Source organism: Kryptolebias marmoratus, linkage group LG23, assembly GCF_001649575.2.
Source record: "Kryptolebias marmoratus isolate JLee-2015 linkage group LG23, ASM164957v2, whole genome shotgun sequence".
Lineage (NCBI taxonomy): Eukaryota > Metazoa > Chordata > Actinopteri > Cyprinodontiformes > Rivulidae > Kryptolebias > Kryptolebias marmoratus.
Window position 1 is genome coordinate 15,442,828 of NC_051452.1, and position 15,974 is coordinate 15,458,801.

The 15,974-nt window shown below is 39.3% G+C and overlaps 2 protein-coding genes and 2 non-coding genes across 5 annotated transcripts in view; 1 reads left to right on the forward strand and 3 right to left on the reverse strand.

Moving 5' to 3' along the window:
• Positions 1–938: 938 nt before the first annotated feature.
• nop58 (NOP58 ribonucleoprotein homolog (yeast)) lies at positions 939–10,764 on the reverse strand. Of its 2 annotated transcripts, none has more exons than XM_017426792.2 (16): positions 10,610–10,764; positions 8,227–8,303; positions 8,085–8,137; positions 7,163–7,287; positions 6,945–7,081; positions 6,678–6,742; positions 5,157–5,291; positions 4,089–4,234; positions 3,754–3,880; positions 3,099–3,262; positions 2,879–3,013; positions 1,944–2,005; positions 1,702–1,856; positions 1,508–1,608; positions 1,349–1,423; positions 939–1,273 (listed from the first exon to the last, which is right to left on the reverse strand). In XM_017426792.2, the coding sequence occupies exons 1-16, from the start codon at positions 10,652–10,654 to the stop codon at positions 1,217–1,219; spliced, it is 1,659 nt and encodes a 552-aa protein (XP_017282281.1). In that variant the 5' UTR covers positions 10,655–10,764; the 3' UTR covers positions 939–1,216. The 2 variants fall into 2 exon arrangements, with proteins under 2 accessions (XP_017282281.1, XP_017282280.1); XM_017426791.3 differs by having other exon boundaries at positions 1,508–1,611.
• LOC112450863 lies at positions 3,644–3,727 on the reverse strand. The gene has a single exon (XR_003039590.1). It is a non-coding gene; the product is annotated as a small nucleolar RNA SNORD11B (small nucleolar RNA).
• Positions 3,957–4,040, reverse strand: LOC112450862. Its single transcript, XR_003039589.1, has one exon. It is a non-coding gene; the product is annotated as a small nucleolar RNA SNORD11B (small nucleolar RNA).
• A 1,200-nt stretch (positions 10,765–11,964) lies between the features above and the next one.
• Positions 11,965–15,974, forward strand: part of nufip1 (nuclear FMR1 interacting protein 1) — an 8,891-nt gene continuing 4,881 nt past the window's right edge. Inside the window, exons 1-8 of the mRNA XM_017426796.3 lie at positions 11,965–12,310; positions 13,092–13,177; positions 13,283–13,387; positions 13,491–13,553; positions 13,631–13,707; positions 15,156–15,248; positions 15,413–15,582; positions 15,669–15,803. Coding sequence (XP_017282285.1) covers positions 12,100–12,310; positions 13,092–13,177; positions 13,283–13,387; positions 13,491–13,553; positions 13,631–13,707; positions 15,156–15,248; positions 15,413–15,582; positions 15,669–15,803 — 940 coding nt within the window. The 5' untranslated portion in view covers positions 11,965–12,099. The remainder of the gene's footprint in view (positions 12,311–13,091; positions 13,178–13,282; positions 13,388–13,490; positions 13,554–13,630; positions 13,708–15,155; positions 15,249–15,412; positions 15,583–15,668; positions 15,804–15,974) is intronic.

Genomic DNA, 15,974 nt, shown 5'->3' on the forward strand with positions numbered 1-15,974 from the left:
AGTTCATTACACTCTAATGAAGATGTTCAATCCCAAAGCCCTGACATGGTTGATTTTTGATGATTCCTAATCAGTCTTAAGAGTTTTTACAGCCAAATTCCAGTTTTAATTATGCATTGTACAGTTCTTAAGTTGTTTTGTTGGCTTGATGCAGAAAAATAAGTTGGTCCTTCAAGTGTTTTCTCACACAGTTGTTTTAAGTGACAGGAAGCTAAGAACGGCGTCAGTTCGGGTTGAATCCATCGTCAGTTGAATCATTAATTTTTGACGAGTTTTTTAACGAGACTCTCACTTATTGGAAAAATCAAGCCAGTCATATTTTTTCCACACAGGCAGAACAATTTGTCTTATAGACTAAAAGTGCTTTTAATGTCCTGATGCACACTCAATAATCCTACTTCAAGTGCAAACTGATCGTAAAAAAAAAAACAAGACTACCTGATAAGACCCTGATGGTCTCTCTGAGACATCCTCATTAGTTGTAACAGACCTGTCCTGTATATTACATATCTGTTCACAGTTCAATGTTAGCTCATGCTGCCCTCTAAGTGATATGACCGTCCAGTTATGAACAGACTGCTGGTGTTGTTATGTCTTACTGATAAGTTTGGTTCAAATGAGCACTCATAACAATCTGAGGTCAGACTGATTCTACAGCTTGGATCTGTCTCATTCCTGGGATGTTCTGCTTGATGTTTCTTTTGGAATTAATTGTTTAAAAATAAATAAATACAATCAACAAACTGGGTGTTCTATCTCCCTTATATTTTTTTAAACAACAAACCAATATATAAAATTTAACCTGTAATTTAAGATTTTGTTGTAAAAAGATAATTGTACCTCTATTTGTGACTGCATACAACCAATTTACTTTTACAACAAGTTTTATTTCGTCAAGGGACAAAGTTCAGTTTCTGTCATAAAAATGTTTTTCACAATTGAACACATTTGTTTTTATTGATTCATTAATATCCATAGATTTGTATGGCATATTTAAATACACAAAATGTCAAATTGAAATGGTAGAAACATAAAAATACTCAGATTTTACTTGTGTAAAAAATTTATTTTTTCTCCACAATGACTAACTGATGCTGTTGTTTCACATAGCAGGAAACAGGCACTTAACAATGCCTTGATCTTTTAACATAAAATATTGGACAAAAAATCTTTAAAAATCTAAACTAAAACAAAGTATATACACAGTCTCATCTTTTCACTCATCATCTTCCTCTTTCACCTTCTTTTTTTTCTTCTTTTTCTTTTCTGTTGTCTGGAAAACAAAAAGTGAGCATTTAGTTAAAAAAACAAACATGTTAGTAATCATTTAAACATATTTCACTCTTACCTCACTTACTGCTACCTCTTCTTCTGGGTCCTCCTGTTCTGCGTTCTTATCTTTCTTTTTCTTCTTTTTTGTTGACTAAAGAATAAAAAGGTGAGCAGTTAAAGAGAAGACATCACTTGTTAAATAATTAATGAATTATCATACATGTTTAACACTAACCTCAGTCACAGCTACCTCCTCCTCCTCCTTTGGCTCCTCTTGTTCTTCTGTTTTCTTATCTTTCTTTTTCTTCTTTTTCTTGGGAGGATCTGTCATTTCAGCTTCTTTTTTTAATATAAAACAAAACCCTGACATGTTAAAATGAACAAACCCTGGGAGAAATCTGACTGAAGATACACCTACATTTCACTCACCTTCTGTTTCTGGCTCCTTTTTGGACTTTTTGGATTTGGCCACCGGTGTTACAGGCTCTTGTGTTGCCTCTTCTTCTTTGACCTCCTCAAACTTCCTCTTCTTTGAGGTGGACGGGATGGTTGAATCTCCAGAGGGATCGTAAATTCGTACTTCACTGAGAGAAATTAAAAAAAAGGGTTATTAACATCTTTTATGGAATTCAACTTCTTTAAAAAAAATGAGGAGACGCACAGTTCCTCACCTCTTGTGCTGATATTTGTCAGCCTTCGCCATTGCTTTGCCTGTTCCGCTGATTCTTCTGATCTGAAAAAAAAGAGGTCAGACAGTGAAGATCAGATCTAAAATTATTCTACTAACACATCAGCACAAACACCTCATAACTGTGAAGTACAATAATAGAGGGGGAGTGGTTTGGGCTCCTTGAAGTTACTGAGTCAACCATGAACTCCTCTGTAGACCAAATGTGAGGATGTCTGACTGACAACTGCTCAGATGGAAACTGAATATTATTTTTTGTGCTTCTTCAGTTCGACTGAAAGAGCATTTCATTCATTATGTTCCTTGTGAGCATTTTTGTTCACTTGAGGTTAGATTCAACCAGTTCACTTTTAGTGTTCTGATATGTAAAACCCTACATCTGAAAGAGGGCAGACTTTTTTTCTTCCTGTAATTGTATCTTTTTTTTTAAACTACAGAAATTGCATTTTGTGTAAAAATACTGAAAGCTAAAATGTTGAAAAAAGTAGAGAAAAGCTAGCTCAAACCTTTAAGTAGAAAGACTCTAGTTAAACACTAAAAGTAACAGAACTAGCTAAAAGATAAACATAGCAAGAGGCTAGTTAAATTTAGCAGAACTTTAGCTTTTAACTAAAAACACCATTATCAGTATTAGTACTAGCAGTAGTATTAGCAGATGTAGATATTAAAGAGAACATTTTTTTAAGTAATTTGAAAAGATCTTAATGTATTTTGATAGGAACATGGTTTAGTAAATTAAGTTACACCTATCTCCTAAACATTTTAATAAGGGAACAGTTAAAAAAGCACAAAGTACGCAGAAGTCGTTAGATGCCAAAAGAAAAAGCGTGCTGAAAAATAAAAAAAACAGGATTCAAGTAACAGTGTTAGCTTCTATAAATCTGAAGATCCTGTAATTGTGTACTTTATTGTACTCACTCCTTTGTCCTCCAGCTGCCGCAGTCTGGCCTCGAGCTTGGCGCGGTTTTCTGCTCCCATTTCTGCATTTGTGTCCTCTCCCAGAGCATCATAGCGAATAGCCAGAGCGGTTTTAGCTGCCAGCATCCTGGAGATCTGCGGAGGTTACAGGACGCCACAGTGTTCATTTTGGTTGGTTTTCACCTGTCGGTACCAGCCCAGCCTGTCACCCTGACCTTACCTTGCCTTTGTTCTTGGCTGTAGTCTGGCCCACTAAAGAGGCATGATAAATCAGACCGTACTTAGGTGTGTCTTTGCGGGTCTTCAGGGCTCTGAACAGAGCCTTCTCTGCTCCGAGGATCTGAACTGTGGAGGCCGGGTGCTTGGCCAGGTTCAGAAGGGACCCTTAACACAAAGCAATAAATTAGAGCAGCAGACACATGGGTTCCCACTCATTTTTCATCTTTTCCAGACTAATATTTAGATTTCTTTGTTGCATACTGTTTAAGTAATACACCTCTTGTTATACAGTCAGGTAACATCACTTGTTGATCTACTTGGAAGTAACCTGGAGTTCACAGTTTTGTCTGAAAGCATGTCCACGTTTGATTAACCACAAGATTCGACCAAAACTGTTACACCACTTTTTTCTATAATAACATGATCTAAAACTTAAGCATGAAAGGTGACAGGTGATATGCATTCCTTCAAGGAATCCTGGATCCACACTTCTGCAGACACTGTAGGAACCCTGGGTCCAGTTCTCTCTTCTGAAACTGCTCCCATCGAAGGCTCAGATGAGGTAGTGACTTAAAACCATCAGTCATATTCAGGAAAATGACATGCTGTCCTCATCATCATTGCCTGGCAGGGGTTTATAACATTTTGTGACTTACCAGCGTGTGAGATGAGACGGGCGCCGACCAGCTCGCCCACCATCACTGTCAGGTTGGGGGCAATCGCCATCATCCTGTTCTTCAAGTAGTCGTAGAGCTGAGTGCGATACTCTGAAATCTCAATCACCTAAAGAAAACAGGAAAGCCTGCTCAGCGTGTATCAGCAGAGGAACAGCAACAAGCCTAAACAACCATGAGCCCTGTGACTGTTCAGATGAGGTAGTGACTGAAACCCCACATCAACTGTTTCAGGAAAAAGACAACTGTCATCATCATCACCACAGCAGGAGGAAATCGGGATACACTTTTCTTTTTTACTCTGAGTGGAGTCGTACCTGGTCACACAGGTGCTGGATGTTAGCGATGTCCTGCTCCGACACCTCTGTTCCCATGGAGATTTCAGCAGCTAACTTCACCTCGGCTTCCACCTCCTCAGGAAGGATCTCTGACAGGTCAGTGCTGGACACGTTTGTGCGATCACCTAAAGCAAAGATATTTCTTATCCAGTCAATTAATTATGCATTGGAGTAATCTATAATGCAGCCCTGTTTTTAAATCGCCTGCCTCTGAAGGCAAAATAATAATTTTGCCAGTGTCTGTTTGTTGGTCGTGTTTATAAACCAGCGGACAGATTTTAATAAAACTCTCAAAGCAACCATTGGATGAACATCTACAATAGGGACAGACAGTGTTTTTTCTTTTTTCAAAGACTAGTTAAAATGGACAAATTCAAAGAAATAATGAAACCATTACAGTAGTTTTTTCTTCTTTTTTTTTTAACACCAGCACCAGACAGTGACACACCCCCTCGACATAACACTGACTATCCACCCCCACTCCCTGGGAAAGAAAAATAAGAGAAAAAAAACATTTATTTCTGCCTTTGTATTTTATTTTTAAAGGATTTTAAAGCGGGAACTATGGTCAAAGGTGAGCCAGAATACGTGGCCCCCTCCCCTCTTATGCTTGGTGCAGTGGCTGGTAGGTGGAGGTGGGTGCCAGGGGGTTGAATATTTGAAGAAAAGTTGAATAATTACAAATAAATTCAGAGAGTTTTTGCTTAAAATGCACATTCTTAATTTACAAGTTCTTAAATTTTAAGAATCCATTTCAAGATGGCCACCACAGCCAACTAACCCTAGAAAACACAAGAACTACCAACTCAGCCGATTTTACAGACACTGAGCTCAAATGTGGTGCGGTAGTAGCTGAGGGTGATTCACAACACACATGCCAAGTGCTAACATCTCACAATATTGCATGATATTATGATTAACATAATTTACAAGATCTGACTCTCGTCTTTCTCAACATTGTTAATTTAAAACCTCGTTGTGAACGGGAGATGGTGATATGCATTTCTTTCAGGAATGCTAGGCTTTTATTGTTGAAGCCAATCTTACCGACTGTGCGGACCGTTTTGCAGTAAGCCAGATTGTCTGTGACCACCTTTCCCAGCTCAGGGAAGTGCCAGCCGTACCACTCTCTGCAGCGCATGATGTAGTTATTTAGCTCCTTGTCCAGATCGTCCAAAAGAGCTGAAGAGACAGGAAACAAAACACATTTACAGACAATCCTTCCTCGTCATTAAGCTGAAACAAGTCAAATTATTCTCATATGACAAAAATAGACGTATTAATCAGACTTTTATTTACAAATAGAATGTCCCATTATAGTACAAGATTCCATGTTTGAGGGAGCTGTCGTTAAAATGACAGCATAAAAAAATAAATGTTTAAAGATTGATTTTTTTTTAAATTATAAAAATAAACTGGAAATCTTCTGGTTTTAGACGTTAATTTCACTACCAGGGTTTCTACCTGTTACATTTCCAGTCTCATACAGATAGCATATTTTAAGTCGATCTGACACTTAAAAATGCATCTGTTTCCAATGGCTTTGAATACAGTTTGAATTATGTTTTTATGATACTTTTACTCAACTTGTTTTCTGTTTATATTTCTGTGACTTTAATTTATTGTTTTAATCTCATTCTATGTTTGATGGTTGGCATAAATTGTGAAGCACTTTGGTCACCTACTGTTGTTTTAAATGTGCTATATAAATAAAATTGACATTCAAATTAAAAAGTCTGTAAATTTACTGTACTCTGTACTGTACTCTCTCTCTGCAGGAAAGAGCTAGCAGCCCACCCAAGCCTTCAATCTGTTCAGAGAAAGTCCCGAATAGCTTAAAAAAAATAAAATAAATGAAAAATTCAAGGGTTTATTTATGAGGCGCAGCTACAGGAGGTCCGTTGCCTTTGGCTACACTCAAAATGGTAACAAGTGGATATATTGTCACACAACTGGAAGACTTTTTAAAGACAACCGCTCAATAAAAAGATGAACTTCGTTGAAGCAAAAGGTTGCCGAACAATGTTTGGTTAGCAGGTGGGAACAGCTTATTTTTTGGCTAATTTTGCTGTAGCGGTTTTTACAAGGTGTGTTGGTCACTTTGTCTCGCTCTGTACCCTCCTTGGCAGCGTGGGGATATAAACTGGGGAGGGAAGGAAGTGACCAAGAGCCCTTTACGATAGTGTAAAAGTCCATTTCATTGAACTGATTTGCTTTGCAGTTGTAAAAACAATGTGTTTCAAAACTAAACAAATATAACACATCTGTTTACATATTAGAGCATTGGTGTCCAGTCCTGGTCCTGGAGGCCCACTATCCTGCATTTTTTAAATGTTTCTCTGCTTTTCAGCAGGTCTTCAAGTTCTGCAAAAGCCTGTTAAGCACTCAAGTCATTCAAATCAGGTGTGTCAAAGCAGAGAAACATCTATAACCTGCAGGATAGTGGCCCTCCAGGACCAGGAATGGAATCCATTGCCTTAGAGCTTAAAAAGACCCATGTTATCTGTGTGTTGGGTTTGGCAGCATAGAGAACAGCTTTGGCACAGTCCCCCACTGAAAAATACTTACAAATAGCCTGCACAATCATTGTATCCACTTTGTCAGGACTGAACTTGAGCTTGTACCGGGATAAACTAGAAACAAACAAATAAAAAGAAAAGCATTAGTTCACATGAAAAACTCAAACACTGATTATAAAGAGACAACAATGTGAGCAATCTACTGCCTCAGTGGTAGTGACGAATGCTGAGAGAAAATCCACACAACTGTTTCAGACAGCAAAATGTAATCACAGGCAGCAGCTGTATGAAGCCCCCCCTTCTGTGTGTGGCTGACCTGTGAGCCAAGCCAAGAGACATGGCACTCATCTCCCTGGGAGGAAGTCCAGAAATTAGGCTCTCCATTTGGGTCCTGATGCATCTCATCAGCTCAGCCACAGCAGGGCTGTGGACGCAGCTCAGGTCCAGCTTGTCCTAAAAAGCAAACCTTATTAGAAAACTTTGTTTAAAAAGGCGATGATGACTCCAGAATCATGACAATGTGGGGAAACTTACTTTTATAACTCCACCAAGTTTGGCGTCACTGATGGCCAGCTGTTCATGAGCTTCCTTGGCGACGACTTTCTTCAGAACCTTTTTTAAACTCTTGCCGATTTTTCCCTCAACAAGAGCGGTGGCAGCTTCACAGTGGAGGGTAAAAATAACTCATTAAACACGTGAACAAAGCTAGATAAAAGCATCCCTGCTTAAAAGCAAGCAGTTCCTGCCCTAAGAATTTCTCCCCCAGATATTCAATAATCTTAACACTTTTCTCCTCCATCCTATCTAAATATTGGACAGAGTAATTTAACTAGTGTCTGGTCAATTATTTGTTTGTTGTAACAGTGCTTCTTGGCAATAATTCCTATGCAGGTAAAAAGCCTTTTCCCCTTAAATAGTGTCACATATGTTAGGAAAATGCAGTGTGTGACAAAGCTGGTGAGCATGAGGGGGAGGTGCCAGGCTGTTGTGGCTGTGTATGGTTCTTCCACATGCTACTGAGGCCACAGTTTGTTAAATGAATAAATTGTTAATTTGCAAATATGTATCGTTTCTTTAGACTTTAATAATCCAACACACACCAACAAACAGAGCCAAGAGTCAACAGCACAATAAGCTGTTTGGCTGAGAAAATTTGGTAGGTTTTCCATGGGCGGAACTCAAATACTCAATTTATAAATTTATCTTCCTAACAAAAGTGGCACCATCTGAAGGGAAATGAACAGGCTTTCCAACAGTTTAAGATCTATTGCCAAGAAGCTTTGTTAAAACAAAGAAACAATAAATCTAACAAATTTACATGTTGCTGATAAGAGTGTGGTCTCAGTGGTAGTGACGATTGCTATGAAATGCTTCATGTTTTTAAAATCAGACACACAAATGCATCCCAGACCACAGACTGCAAGCGAACACGGACGCAGAAAGGAACACGTCGTACCTGCCAAGGCCTCTGTTGTGTCCTGAAACTTCTCAAAGTGCTTCAGTTTCACACTAGTCGAGCAGAACACAAACAGTGACATCAACCCACAGATTTCAGCAGTAAAGACATTGGTGTGTTCAAATGTGGTATTATTACTTACATTTTGTTGGCTTTTTCAGGAGTTTCAAACTCCTTGTACAGGCTGTCAACCTGCTGCAATTTTGATTCATCTAGGACCTGAAAGATATTTAAAACTCAGCACTCAGACACTGAAAAAGGTCTAAAAAAAGACTGATAGTATAAACAAACTTTTAAATGGGCAGGCATGAACAGTGTCTTTATCAAAAACAGGTCGGAAATGTGGCTCAAAAACAGATTTGGGTGAAGGTTTACTTTTAGTTATTGATAGATATTAACCAATTATGTATTTTAATCACTGAAAAAAAGAACACGAATCAAAAATCATTTGTTGAAGTTTTCATGGCAATGGTAATTTTTTGATTGGTCACAACGTTTCACCTTGTTAAGCGTAAATTAAAGGATGTTAACTGTCCAGAATTTTGGTTTTTAAGTGCAGCACATTGTTACTGTTGCCAATAAAAAGTGAGTTATTTATGAAGTATTTTACACGACATCTACCGTGTGCTTGTGTATCTATAAAAACAGCCAAAGTGACAGAAAATAGGTTGAACATTAAAGCTGGATTTCTGCTCTACGAGAAGAAATCTGCTCTTGCATGATGAAAATCACGCCCGTCCTGCGCACAAGGTCCGAGCAGAACCTTTTCTCTCAGGGGTATACGTGAACTGTTGTGCAATTGGTCAGAACTTTGCTGTGGGCGTGTTTAAGTGGAAAAAAGAGGGAACTTCTACAGAGTCATTCTGCTTTAAATGAAGCCAGTGGAAAAGGGGCATATTGTTCCTTTACCACTGGCTCTACTACAGAAACCCTGCTCTACTCGGCCCGGCTTGGCACTGTAAAAAAATGCCCGACTGGCCCTACTCCGAAACAGGGACAAAAAAATGCCGGTGAAAACGTGCGCAAAGCAAGCCGAGTAGAGTGGAGCCGGGACCTTTAGAGGCAGTAGAAAAGGGGCAATAATCTGTTGAGAACTATCTGTGTCGGGGCGGTTAGAAAATACAGCCATCTTTACAGCTGTTCCAGCCAGACGTATAAGGCAATATTATAATTAATGTGCACGGTGGAGAACGTGCGGAGACGCAGGCAGTTTTCCGTGGTTGTGCTGATTGAGAGGGAGGACACCTCGGCCGGGCAGCGCAGGGACAGGTTCCCTACATTTTCCTATTACTGTCTGCCATCTGTCGGAAACAGTGGCCGTCTCTTCGTGACAAATTTGCAAATGCCAGACAGAGTGTCCTGTCTCAGTCTGTATGATATAAATGTGTGGTCAAGGTAAGGGAAGCAACGATCTGTACAGGGACTGAAGAGTGGCGACCCTGTTGTGTGTGTATGGGGGGCGTGGGTACTTCCTAGGAGTCCTGCCTGCAATTCCTCACCAAGTATAAATGTCTGCCTCACAATGAGAACAGATTTCTTCACTTCTCCCAGAGTATAAATCTAGTTAACCTACTGGTCTAGGAGAAATTTTCCAAAAGTCATGGACGTTTGAATGTAGATCTTTATTTTTACAGGGCTTCACTACCAGGCTTGGTCCCTGATAGTTACTCTTTAGTCTTCTTTCTTATGTTTAGTTGGACAAATGAGTCAATCTGCTGCTAAACATCTTCTCTCAGACTCTATGCTTGTCAAACTCTGACGTAGTTGTCAGCAGCTTTAGCAGAGTGCCTTGTTTACGCTGAATGCCTACCCACCCACATTTCAGAATAGCAAACAAGTATATCTGGAATAAACTTCTTTAAAAATTCACTATTTGATATAATTCAGAACCAACTCAATACTGGACTCCACAATTGTAATGCAAAGAGTACTTTTAATTACTTGAGTTAAAACAAGCTTTAATTTCTTGGCAGGTAGATAAATATGTTTGATGAAAACTATTTTGCCACCAACTTAACGACAATCAGTTTATGTTGGAGAATCATTGCAATTGGTTTCAAATAAACCACATTTAATGGATACTTCTTATCAAGATTAGAGCTATTATCGCAAAATATAACGAGCGCAAATAAAACTGAACTCTGAGGAAAAACGTGTACTGATGTGGTCGAGTCCACAACTAACACTGGAAACATGAGTTTAGTAGTTTCTCTGTAGGCATCAGGATGAATTCAGTCAGCTTCCACGTGCACACGTGCTTACAGGCCCCTCGGAAGGCTAACTCAGGTTAGCATTAGCATTAAAACTGAAGACGCCTTCAGCGGACAAAAACACAATGAAGCAGTGTAATGTGCGAGCAGACAAACACAATACTGGTCTTTATTGTTCCTGCAATAACAAAACGGCTTAATTAGAGTGGACTTTAAGCCAAACACAGGAGGCTAAGCTAAGCTAACTACAGAAACAAATACTTTAAAAACGCTTTCTTTCTTTTACCTGACAGGAAACAGCGCAGCAACGCTCACCTTAAAAATTGCGAATCCAGCCGCGGTCTCAAACAGGACGAGCATTTTGATGTGTTTAAAAGCTCCCTCTTCGGAGAGCTCAAAGTTTCCCCTTCAGGTCGCCGCGCGCCGCTGCCAGAAACGCACGAGGCACTATGAGCTAGAGAGGAGCAGGAGGACCTTCCGGGTTGCCAGGTCCGTCCAGGTCAGCAACAACCCCCCGAATTCGGACAACGTTTTATGATTGTGTCAGGATTTTAAGGCACTGTGTGCACTTTATGACTTAATTCATTATGGATATATTTACTACACACAGTCTCTTTTTTCTTATGCGTTTTTCAAATACTTTAATAAAGTAAATTATGTTTCATTCAAATCATTTACAATACCGCTGATAGTTTATGGCCCTATTCCTAAAAAAAGGCGTATAGTTTTCACATTTGTAATTTTTCAATATTATTACGTTTTAGACAATAATAACACTGAATATTATTTAAATGCCATTAAAAGTTACAGATTCCTTGCCCAATCTGGCAACACGAGAACTTTACATCTAAAGCTCGCGAGATGTTCTGGTAAAAGCGTGTGGCGTTTAAAAACATTAGGTAAAACTTACTACCAAAGCATTTCGCAGTGTTTTCAAGATATCGTACACTTATACACCATGTAAGTCATTGTCGTACACATTTAATCAAACACTGGGCAGTATAAAATAAGATAAAGACAACAAAATAAGAACATTGTATTTGTAGAATACAATGGCTACTTAGTCAGTAAAAATGCACTGGATCATTTTTCTTCGTGTCACTTGTCATCAAACAAAATTTAATATTTTAGAAGCATTATATTGGAAAGCTTACATAAACACATCAATAACAAACAGATAAATAACAACATAATCCCAAAAATGTGCTTAAGCAAGTGCCATGATGATCACCAGAAATTGTTTCTTTGAAGATTATATAACAAATTTATTTAGAGTGTCTTCTCTATTTAATCACATTAGTACAAAATATTGTTTTATTCTGTTATATAATCTAAATTGATCACTAATTGGGAAAATATCTTTATAAATAGTTTTTAAATGTTAAAAATAAACTTGATGGAATATGAACGATAACTTTATTCTCTTAACATTTCCTCTACAGTCGGGAATTAAAAGCCGTCACGACTCTTACGTAACAGAAACCAAGGCAACTTCAAAATTTTGTGACTTTTCTGCCTGAATCTAAATGGAAAAGGTCTGAACCTCTTTCTGTCGAAGATTTACCAGCGCATTACCTTCTGTCACGGTGTTTATTTTTTCTTGTCGAAGCTGCAACTATTAGAATCTTTATTTCCGAGGCGCATGAAACGCATCACTGGTTCTTCCGGCTGTTACGGAAGTGACGAGCCTGTCTGTGAGCTGCAGCAAAACATGGGCGCGTGAGAGCACCATGTGGACTGCAGACTTGAGTTGACGTTGAGCTAACTTTACCGTATTTGTATAGAGAAGCAGTGGAGGTGGCGACATGAATGTTCCGGAGCGCTACCCGCCGCCGGACTTCAGCTGTCCTCCTCCAGTCTCCTTTCAGCAGCAGCCCCGTTCCAGCAGCTTCCACCCCAGCATGTGGAGCTGGGGGGAGACGCCGTCCGAGCCCGGCTGGACCTACGGAGAGGCGGCAGGAGAGGGTTACAGCTTCCCTTCAGACCGTGGGCACTACGGACATAAAGGTCCTTACTGTGAGTACAACTGAGAATGCTGAAACCTCCGTGTAGTCAATTATGCCTTTTAATCAGGAACTGTAGGGTCGGCGGCGGGCGATGATGTCCTTGACTGGGGTCAGCGTGTTCGTGGGCCTGTCTGTCACCAAAGTAGCTCATCAAACTCTAAACGGATTTTTAAGGAAAGTGATCATTGGGGGTAGTTCTACAACTAAGTTTTAGCGTCAGCCCCATTCAAGATGGCTGCCACAGCTCGCTGTCACACAAACATGGCTATAATTCAGTCAATTTTACCCCTGAAATTTGTTGTGGTAGTAGCTGACAGTCACCTCCAACACATAGAGATGGGGCAAGATCTTTGCTTAAAAGTTTGACATAACGTATTTGGACTCAACCTTTTTTGTCTCTTAGCAAAATATTTCATGAACCACTGGATGGATTTTAACAAAACCTTCAGGAAGTAATCGCTGGATGTACATCTACAACTGATTAACTTTTGGAGTCAACCTGATTCAAGATGGCCACCACAGCTTATCAACCTTAGCAAACATGAAAATGGCTGTAAACCAATCAGTTTTACAGATATTGACCTGAAGTGTGGTAGTAGCTGAGACTAATCTCCAACACATACTCTAAGCACAAGAAGTGATGGGTGATATGCATTCCCTTAAGGAATGCTAGTTTCATTTCTCAACATTAATCAGTTGACAAGTCTACTGGACTCGTTTGTGATTTAAAAAATCAGTCTCGTCCTTATTTAATTGGTATAAGAATATTTTCATTATGTTTCTGTGTTCAGCTCAGAACTTTGGACGTGAATGGTATCAAGGTGGACATCCAGGTGGAAGACAGAACTACAGACCTCCTCATCAACATGGGAAAAAGGTGACTTGTCCAAACTTTTTAAAACATTTTACTGGTTCTTATAATAAGTCCTAATTTGACGATTGTATTGTATTGCATCTTACTGACTAAATCGTTCACCCACAGCAAAAGAATAAGAAAGAACCTGAATATTCTCATTACTGTGACACATGTGATCGAGGCTTCAAAAACCAGCAGAAGTTCGATGAACATGTTTCTCAACATGTCAAGGTATGTTGCACGTATTGGTCGAGTTTTTTTGGAGTCATTTCAAGGTGTTTAATTTGATTACTCTTACCATTTTTACCATTTCTCGATCAAATGTCTTTCTCAGTGTTCTGTACCAGATTGTAACTTTATGGCCCATGAAAAACTAGTTTCCATACACTGGAAAAATGTAAGTACCGCTCATTGTGTACCATAAACTTGTAGTTGTTTCCTGTTTCTAACACGTGTGGAATATCCTCATTATAGAATCATGCACCTGGAGCTAAAAGAATCAAGCTGGACACACCAGAAGAGATTTCTAAATGGAGGGAGGAGAGGCGCAAGTCAGTTTTTACATGATTTTTTTTTTACTAAATATGACACCTGTGATGAGTTATACTTGAACCTGACAAGATGTTATCTGTGTTGTAACATCATGGGTTAAAGGAAGTTTGTTCTCTTTCGGTTTTGGGTTTTTATGTTTTAGATATAATAAAAGTAATCTGGTCTTTATGAGGTGGGAGGTAAAAAAATTTTTTAGACGCATTGCTTTATGAATACAAAAACTTCTGAATTGATTTCCAGATTTGTGTTCACCTGTGCCTCCACTTTAAAAGAATCAGCAGAGTAGTTGCTGCGCAGCGCTGTTTGTCCCAGTCGAGTTACCGTAGCTTCCTGTAGTACGTCTTTGTCATCTTTTCTTCGATGAGCCCCAAAAAACATTTGTTTGTAACAGCCGAAGTTATTATAACATAAATGGCTTTAGTAATGACTTTGACTAGTTTGATTTGTGTAAAAATTTCCAGTGATGAACTTAATACTAAATCCGTTAGCTTTTCTTTGGCGTTTTCAATGTTAAGTTAGCATCTGTGCTAATTGTTAGCCTGTGATTAACAGGGTTTGTGACCTATGTTATTGTGCGCTCTTTCTAAGGCATAGATATATATATAAATCAGTGTTTATGTAAAGTAAGCCACATTCATTTAAGTTTCAGGATAATCAAAATGCACTGATGATCATTGTATATTTGCATTACGGTGCTCTGCATCAGGATCGTTACATGCCTTAAGATTCCTACCCCTAATGCTTACCCACAGTGCACAGTGTCATTTTTAGTGAAAACCAACCACAGCCTAACAGCACAACCACCTCACACCAACTGTCAAACACGGTGGTGGAGGGCTGGTGGTTTGGGTTCCTTGCAGTCATTGAGTCGACCCTGAGCTCGTCTGTAGACCAAAAGAGTCTAGAGTCGAATTTGAGGCCATCTGTCTGACTGCTGAAGCTTGAACCTAACTGGGTCATGATGCAAGAGAACAATGATCTCAAACACAGCAACTAATCTACAAAAGAATGGTTTAAAAAGAAAAGAATGAAGATTCTGCAATGGTCCAGTTATTGAAATGCTGTGGTGGGACCTTCAGAGAGCTGAGCAGAAACTAATGTCTGCAAACCTCAATGAACTGAAGCAGCTTTGGTAAAAAAAAGAGTGGGCCAAAATGTCTGCACAACCATATGAGACACAAAAAAGTCCTCCAGAAAACCAATACTGTGAGTTATTGCTGCTGGATCAGGGGGTGGACTTAATGTTTTTACAGATTTTTGATTTGGGCTTCATTTCTGTGAAATAAATAATGACACAGTGGAATCTGTTGTTTGTTTTTGTGCACTTTAGGTTGAATAATATTAGAAATTGGTAAAGATCTGATGATTAAAAAAAGGTGGGCATTTTTTGTTGTTATGTCTGTAAATCACAGCTGTTTCTCAACTGTAGTCTCATTTGTGTTTTCAGAAACTACCCAACGCTTCAAAACATCGAGAAGAAGAGAAAAGTGATGGAGGTGCGGGAGCAGACAGGAGGTGTTCTTGAAACGGCTCAGTTTGGGTAAATCTGATGATGTTTGCTCCACTTTCATTAGTTCTTACCACTGGAGACCAGGAACATCCAGGAACACCCTAAAGATGACCAGTCTATTTAGGTTTCATATTATGATAGAACACTGCAGACGCTCGTAGAATGTTTTAACGGGAGAATATTTTTATTGCTAGACGAATGAGGGGCAGAGGTCGTGGTCGTAGGTGGGGTAACAGGGGATTCAGAGGGCGACACCCACAAGGACCCCTCCCAACAGACCGAAGCGCCACAGATACACCAAAACCCCTCAACCATCCCTCTAGAGGAGGGGATCCACTGGGTGTGCTGGCCAGCAGTGACCACGGTGAGAGTAATATTCTCCATTCATATGTGAATTTTGAAGTAAATCTCAAGAATGTGCACTGCAACTTGTTTCCTGTGTGCTCCTAGAATCAGACAAAGAGGAACCCGCTCCAGAATCTAAGACAGGTGGACTTGTTGTGGCTCCGAAACAGATTAGCTCGGCTCTTGGCTCCCTGCTGGCTAACTACGGCTCCATGAGTGAAAGTGATGAGGAACCAGAAGGTGAGCTGGTTACCCTGCTCTACAGGTGCTGGTCATAAAATTAGAATATCATGAAAAAGTAGATTGATTTCAGTAATTCCATTTAAAAAGTGAAACTTGTATATTATATTCATACATTACATACAAACTCATATATTTCAAATGTTTATTTCGTTTAATTTTGATGATTAC

Excerpts from the sequence above, each read along its gene's own strand:
- nop58 (XM_017426791.3), bottom strand. The coding sequence starts at position 10,654 with ATGCTCGTCCTGTTTGAGACCGCGGCTGGATTCGCAATTTTTAAG. Across the intron at positions 8,138-8,226 it reads CCTGAAAAAGCCAACAAAAT|TGTGAAACTGAAGCACTTTG; the intron begins GTAAGTAATAAT and ends CTGCTCGACTAG. Across the intron at positions 5,292-6,677 it reads AATGATTGTGCAGGCTATTT|CTCTTTTGGACGATCTGGAC; the intron begins GTAAGTATTTTT and ends CTGTCTCTTCAG.